This window comes from Sinocyclocheilus rhinocerous, unplaced genomic scaffold, assembly GCF_001515625.1.
Source record: "Sinocyclocheilus rhinocerous isolate Xijiao unplaced genomic scaffold, SAMN03320098_v1.1 scaffold1626, whole genome shotgun sequence".
NCBI lineage: Eukaryota > Metazoa > Chordata > Actinopteri > Cypriniformes > Cyprinidae > Sinocyclocheilus > Sinocyclocheilus rhinocerous.
The window spans coordinates 514,155-522,063 of NW_015657802.1; the positions used below are offsets into that span (position 1 = coordinate 514,155).

General features: G+C 37.5%; 1 protein-coding gene across 1 annotated transcript in view; it reads right to left on the minus strand.

Annotated features, from left to right (window-relative positions):
• Positions 1-1,690: 1,690 nt before the first annotated feature.
• LOC107721540 (netrin receptor UNC5D-like) overlaps positions 1,691-7,909 on the minus strand; it is an 81,211-nt gene continuing 74,992 nt past the window's right edge. Inside the window, exons 15-18 of the mRNA XM_016529611.1 lie at positions 6,889-7,038; positions 4,773-4,937; positions 3,171-3,349; positions 1,691-2,178 (exon numbers count right to left, since the gene is read on the minus strand). Coding sequence (XP_016385097.1) covers positions 1,995-2,178; positions 3,171-3,349; positions 4,773-4,937; positions 6,889-7,038 — 678 coding nt within the window. The 3' untranslated portion in view covers positions 1,691-1,994. The remainder of the gene's footprint in view (positions 2,179-3,170; positions 3,350-4,772; positions 4,938-6,888; positions 7,039-7,909) is intronic.

The following is a 7,909-nucleotide window of genomic DNA, read 5'->3' on the forward strand; positions in this document are numbered from 1 at the left end:
CCAGGGGGCGTGGTTGGATCCACATCTAGTGGGTGGAGATGGGTGGGGTTAGGTATATATAAGGTGGGAGGAGTTGGATCTGGATCCAACCACGCCCCAAAGAAAAAATTAATAGCCATAATATGGACTATTGTAAATGCTGTGATACTGTGATGCTCAGATACGGTTATTTCCTTCTCACATTGCTGAATTCACCATTAGCTCTTCACCTGAATAGTTTATGTTGCGGTATATGGTCATCCTTGACCATCAAAACATAGGGGTAGACATCACCTTTTCTGTGTTATCACGTTTGGTTCGGGAGATATGACACAAAATACATAATTTGGTTATGGCGGAAAGTAAAATGGTCACCATGGCAACCACGAGGTGTTTTTGCGATGGCCCCATTTCTGAAAATTGTACCAAGTTTCATGCTTTTATGAAAAAGTGAACATCACCTCAAATTTTGCACATATCACCTGGACTACATCTAAACAGTTGGTTCTGTCTAAAGTGAAAGTAAACAGCTGAGAGAAATACAGATGTGTGCCTGTATAGCCTATTAGACGCATGCAGCTCTTAAAGCGACAGCAGACTTACTAATTGTACTAAACATGACAGTAGCCCCCTCACTGCAGAACGCAAGATCCAGGGGGCGTGGTTGGATCCACATCGAGTGGGTGGAGATGGGTGGGGTTAGGTATATATAAGGTGGGAGGAGTTGGATCTGGATCCAACCACGCCCCTGGATCTTGTGTTTCTGCAATGAGGACCATCTCAAACATGATGGCGCTTGTCAATAAAGGGATAGTTCAATCAAAAATTAAAATTCTGTCATTATTTACACACTCTCATGTTGTCCCAAACCTGTATTAATTTCTTTCTTGTGCTTCAACACAAATGAAGATATTTTGAAGAATGTGGGTAACCAAACAGCTGCTGGTACACATTGACTTTGATAGTAGAAAAAAAAAAAAACATAAATAAATACCATGGAAGTCACGGGGGACCAGCGACTCTTTCGTTACCCACATTCTTCAAACTATCTTCCTTTGTGTTCAGTACAAGAAAGAAATTAATACAGGTTTGAGACAACTAGACACTTGAGTAAATAATGACAGTTTAAATTTTTAGGTGAACTATCCCTTTAATGTCAATAAAACGACAAAACACAAACAGAAAAAATCACTCACTGCTCTTGACTGAAGAACTTTAATACAGTTGCTTTAATAAGAATCCTCACTGCTCTTGACTGAAGAACTTTAATACAGTTGCTTTAATAAGAATCAATGTATAATTATACAGTGAAGTGTATATAGTGTTTTATTTTTTATATCTGTTCATTCAATTTATTGAATGCTACAGCTAAATACACCTACTGTACCTGAAAAATAAAACAGTTTGTTTCATTTGTATATTAGGTGTATTTGTAATGTGCATCTTTGTTGTAATTTTTTAATAACAAAGATAAAATAATGACAATGATTTTTATCTTCGCCCACTTTGGCCTAAATGTCTGCCATTGTTGTTTATTTTATATTTTGCTACTTTGTAAGGTTTTGTTTAAAAAAAAAAAAAAGGGAAATTAGTTTGACTGTACTGCTCAGACAACTTGCAAATTAGTAAAATCAACATGACAAAGAATCGTGATAAAATCAAGAATCATGATTTTTCTGAAAAAAAAAAAAAAATAAATCATGATATTTTTGCCATATCGCCCACCCCTACACCAAAGAAAGGCTAAAGCAGAATTTCATGTAAGATGTGATGGCTTGGCACTTTGATGTTTACTTTGAGAAAAGCATTTTGAAGCTGTTGAATCTGTGCCAAATTCATATGAACTCATACTACTTCCTTTGCACATGTACAGATATGTGAAACCGTCTGATTGGTCGCATTTTGCCCGAGTCTTCTCTCAGACTGGATATGCCTTAGCTGGGTCCACCTGGACTCTAAACTGAAGATGCTGGCGAACTGCACCTGGTGGAGTACATGTAATCTTCAGTAGTCCCTCAAAACGTAAAGTCTGTTTCTTTTTCATCTGGACTCTGAGGCAGACTTTTACAGTGGATCTTTCCAATCTCCTCCAAAGCACTTGCAAGTGAGTCAAGATCTCCACTGTCCTGATGCCTGGCCTCCCAGAGACTGAGAATGACAGCAGATGGACTATTCTGCTTGGTAAAGTAGGACAGGTTCCTGTGCCGAAAGGAAATGCAGGTTTCACAAAGATGACAACGTTATTGAGTACATAGCAATAGCATATTTTCAACCTTCTATCCTGCCTGAGTCATATACACAATGTTTGCAAGCACATCTGGATAACTTTTTATTATATTTGCATTACATTATATGTGCATTATAGCCTGTATGTATGACTTTGAGTATTCTTATGTGTCCGTCTGTTGTTGTTTTTAGGGACTACAGTTGAAATGAATACATGACCTGTGTGCTGTTACTTGTAATGTGCCAGTAGATGGCAGTGTTGTAATATAATTCCAAAATCAAATGGTCATGTGACATAGGCTTAGAAAAGGTAACAAGATGTTTGCTTTCTGAATAAATCTGAATTGCCATTTATTTCAAATAGCACAAATTACACAGCTGCAATTCCCGTTCATATCTTCATAACTGTGATGTATTTATGTATTAGTAGTACCAAAGTATTTGTAGGAATGAAAAACAAGTCTTCAATTGTAATCGGTTCTCTTTTTATTTGCATGGTTTCCTTTTGTAGAGTTACTTGGATGCAACTCTTGTTAAAAATAATAAATAATAATAATAAAATAAAAGCTAAACAGACCCATTTCAGACCAAACTAACAAATAAAACGTTCAGATTTAAAAGGAAGGTTTAGGGTTTGGATTAAGTTTAGCTCATAAATCAACTACACAGAAATAAAAATCAGTATAAACTATCAATGTGCCATATACAATCATTTTATAGATAAAGGTAAGGTGGCGGCTCTTATATCTCTCAAATCTAGTGGTTTCTTTAACGTCTAACCTTTGTAGAAACGGAATTCAATAAAGATGAAAAGCCTGAGGAGTATGAGTTCTGAGTGAAATGATTGAGCAAAGCGGAGCGCAGTCTCAGCTTATTATTCAAGGGCATTGTTAACAAAGTGAGCACTGCTGCAATAAGTTTCAATCAGTCCTGTTTCCTTGGCTACATCTCTCTCTAATGCTCACCTTTGAATGTGGAGTTTCTGAGCTAAGAGCTGCCAGTCCTTGCCCTTGGCGTTGGCAGTATCGAAGGTGGTGCATATCCGCTGACGTATGGACAGGGGGATTTTGAAGGCTTTGGCTCCCGTCTGTGAAGTCACCGTGCAATCTGCCTGCATAAAAAATGGGACCGTCTCTTTCTCACTCTGAAAGAAAAAAAAAAAAACGGTGGTTTTGGCATGCATTTTTGTTAATCTACAAAGGAGCTTGAAAAAACAGTTGTGGTTTATAATATATTATACCCATGTACTAAAAGACATAGGCTCAGAATTACTAAATAAGGCAAATTAACATGAGATCCCATAAAATTGCTGATGGGAGTGGAATGTTCTGCGGTTGATCGACTGACAATGAGCAGATTAAAGAACACGGATCATTTCCATAATGACCAACGCAAAATACCAAGAGCGGTGCAAATTAGTAATTATTGCAGCCATGCCAAGCACAAAATGGGTTGAGACATACGTTTTTGGGCATTTATTAATGGCAAAAATACCAGTTGACTACCACAATCCTTAGTATATCACATTGCATGACTCATTTAAATACTTTCCTCCCATAAATTCTGCATCTAAAAGGGAAACTCCTACAAATGCATATGCAATAAGGTCAGCTGTGTCCACGCCTTTTCATCGCTAATTTTTTACTGCGTGTCTTTAGGAGATTTTTAATGCCAAAAGAGGGTTTGCGGTGGCACAAGCTGTTAGCTGTATATCTGGCCCCAAATGACAGTAACTTTTAAAGGAAGAGTTAAATTAAAATGAAAACCGCCATTTTTTTTTTACTTTTGTCATTTCAAACCTGTACGCAGTTTTTTCTTTGGAACACAAAAGAATTTCTGAATATTTGTCATTTTTTCCATGCAATAACTGTAAATTCAGACTGTTGAGCTCCAAATGCATAAAAAGTACCACAGAACACAATGAAAGTAGTCCACATGACTCACGCTATAAGTCTTCTGAAGACACACATTAGCTTTGAATGAGTACAGATCATTATTATATTACAGAGTCATTATAGTTTTAAGTCATTTATACACATTACTCTTCAACGCTACTGTGACCCTGAATCAAAATAGCCACCTTCTCAAGCAGTGATGCCATATAAGAACTATTTCTTGTTCCCCAAATAACTTTTTAGTGAACAATTTAAAAGAACCTTTTTTTCTTAGCATGAAGAAATGAACAAACTTTTTCCACTGTGAGAGCCTTCTGTGCAATAGAAAGGTTCCATGGATGTTAAACGTTCTTCAAGGAACCATAGATGCCAATAAAGAACCTCTATTTTTAAGAGTGTGCGGTGCAGGTAAGATGTCAATAGCAGCATATTTGATTTGAGAAGTCTACACTGAAATCTGAAAATTGACTGAAAATAATTTCTGTTCACGACACTCCTTTTTAGAGCTTGACAGCCTTGTCACTATAAACTGTCATTGTGTGGGAGATGTCAAGACTCTTTAAAATTCTTTTTTTTTGCTCCACAGGGAAAATAAACATGAGGCCGAGTAAATAATGACAGTACCCGAAGACACAGAGATGTTACTAAACACTGTGACAGAGTGAATCTGACCTCTCCCACTGAGGTGTAGACCTGCAGGATCTGCTCGTGACCTTTGACCTGCCGCACACTGATCTTGCAGGAGAGCTGGGTGGTTGAGGCGCTATGTCTCTGCAGCGAGAAGGCACAGTGCATAGGCTGCTGGTTACTATACCAGACTTGGGTGAAGGAGAATTCCTGCAGCGGGATGAGGTCACCAGAAACGAAAAGAAGAAGAGAGAGAGAGATCAGAGAGCTGAGTCAGGGAAAGCGCCTGATCCATGAAAAATGTGGAAGCATGCGTATTAAGAGACTCGTCTCTGAGACCATCAGTACAAAAGAGACACAAACTCTAATCCCTGTTAATTCCGATGATAGGGGTCAGTGCTGGGGTATGTACAATACAACGTATCTGGGAGCAGGGCAGCAGAAGGGAAAGCAATTGCCTTTGATGTATAATTAATTTCTGTGAAGCAGTACGTCTGCAGGGAGTGTCCTTGACCTCTCCTGCACTATTTCTCCAGCCCTGCATATTGAAATGACCTGCGAGATGCTCTATGTCAACAGTAATAGGAACCCTGAGCAGAAGAGATGCTTGATGGGACAGCAGATGCCTTAATGCCGGGATTAATTTCTCCCTTGAGTAGACATACAAAAGCATGTTCCAAGAGACAGAAGCACCTCTGAACTGATCAAACGCCTGAACCTAGAACCAAATACTTGTCACTGTCTATCTGCATGCTAGGTAGGAGGACAGTGTCGGTCTTCAGAGATGAAACTTGTAGTGCTGTATGAATGAAAGCTAAAACTGCTACTCTTTGCTTCCTATAAGAGATTCAAGCATACAGACTAGATTATTTTTTTTTACACATTTATGGGCTTTTTTCTCTTGTCATAAAAATAGCACAGAATAGACAGGAAAGCGCATTTAAAACATTGTATGTTTGTCTTGTTGTACAGTGCAAACTTCTTAAGATGTTAAAACAAGACACAATTACTTTGCAAAATTGAAGTGAAATTGCATAAAATATTAAGACTTGTTTTCAGAGAATACAGTTTATTTTTTCTTACCTCACTTGCTAATTTTTTTATTAAAAAAAAAAAAAATTAATAAAAAACAATTAGTCAGTAAATAAATCTCACATCAAGAGTTTTATGCTTAAAAACTATGCTAATGTAGTAAGAAATATTAAATTAAATTTATGTTCTCTAAAAACAATTTTTAATAGCTTACTAAATGACTGGAAAAACAAGACAAAAACCTTGATCACGCAAACTCACCTCATATTATGGATACTCTACAAAAAATTCTGGGTTATTTTTGTCTTGACCCAAATGTTGGGTTCAGTCTGTTGAGTCATTTCATTGGGTTATGTTTATTGTTTTTACCCAGGTGCTGGATAGTTTTTGTGTAAATCAGCTGCTGTGTCAATTTTACTGCCAATTTAAATGATGAAACCCCTCACACACCTACCCAGCGCTCGGTCAATGTAACCCAGTGTTGGCTAGCCAAACTGGTTAAAACCAGATCAATTTGTCAATTGTCATTTTGTGTTGTTTTCTGAGAGAAAACTTCCTGAGAGGAATCTTCCTGAATGGAATAAAGGTTTGGATTACATTGTTTTCCTATAAATTTTTTTACTGTAGAAACAAAATGAGACAAAATGTATTTAGTCTCACATTATAACTTTTTTGTTTACATGTATGTTGCAACTAATATCTGCTTGGAATGCTAGTCTTCTACAAATGCAGCAAACACTGAACCTATGAAGCACCACCATTTACGAATTGAAATGTATGAACTGTCCCTGTTATATATAACAGAGAACAGATTGCATTAATATTATTTGAAATTAATAACCTTCAATATCAGGTTGTTGGACCCAGTACTATGTCAAAAAACAAACCAGAAAATTGGTTAATGTATAAAACCCAACAAGCTGGGTCAAAATAAACCATCTTGTGTTCTGTCCACTATTTACACTGCAGTGGGTTGCCAAATAGCCCTGCACTGGTCATTTTTAATCTAGCATTTTTTAGAGTGTATAGACTAGCTTTACCCGGGAATTCTGCAATGCACTTGTGCAGGTAAGTGACTGTTACACATTACAGTACTGGTCAGAGTAGGCTACTCATGCTAGCATGTTACCTGACAGGTAGTGAAGGGTTTGATGCTCCACAGAAACTGGGGGATATCCTGGATGGACACCAGCAGACTGAGGCAGTTTCCTTTGAAGAACAGCGTCTTGGGCTCCTCAAGAAGCAGACCTCCTCTACTTGTTTCAGCAGTTACCACTCTCTTTGTAAAAAAATGGAAGTACATGAAAAACAGAGTGAGAACACTGGGGAAAGACATAGGAAAGGGCAGAAAGTGGTACAGAAAGAAAATGTGGATAGACTGGACAACCATAACCTAGAACCACGGTATTGCAGCTACTCTGCTTAGGAGGTGCTGTTCAGAAGAGAAATTACTACAATGGCTAAAAACAGTTATGCCAATTTCAAGTGTAACATCTTGTCAATCCATTGTAGTTAAAACTCAATATAAGAAATATTATCTAAACTTGATCTCGAGTAGCTAAAAAAAAGGTACAGTGTTTGGAAGGAACAAAAGATCTGCAGCTAATAAATATTCAGAAATAAATAAAAAGCTTTCAAACAAAGTACTGGTTAAAGCTTTGAAAAGAAAATTGAATTTAAATAGATTACTGGTGTCTTTGATTTCAAGCGTGGCAGTGTTCATCTGTCAAAACTGCTTTGTGTTTCATTGCATTGCAAAGATGAGTGTTCTCTTTGTATGTGTGTGAGTGTGTGTGTGCGTGTGAGCACACAGGAGTCTGAGCGCTCATGCAAGACCACAGTAATTGACTCTGACTTTTGTAACCTCTGGTTGTGTGTTTGAAAATAGCACTGACCAAAGCAGACATTCTGATCACACAATTAAACCATCATAATTCTAAACCCACACTGTCACCAGTGGTCTCAGACTTTTGGACCCCACTGCAAATGCAGTCTACTTTTGCTATAATCATCTTGTGATGCCCCATAGATTTACATTTAAATATTGAAATGAAGGAAGTTCTTCTAGATATTTAAAACTAGAGTGCAACAGTGACCGCCCACTTTTTCAGCAGCCTATTTTTCCCCATAGGGAAAAAAAAAAAAAAAAA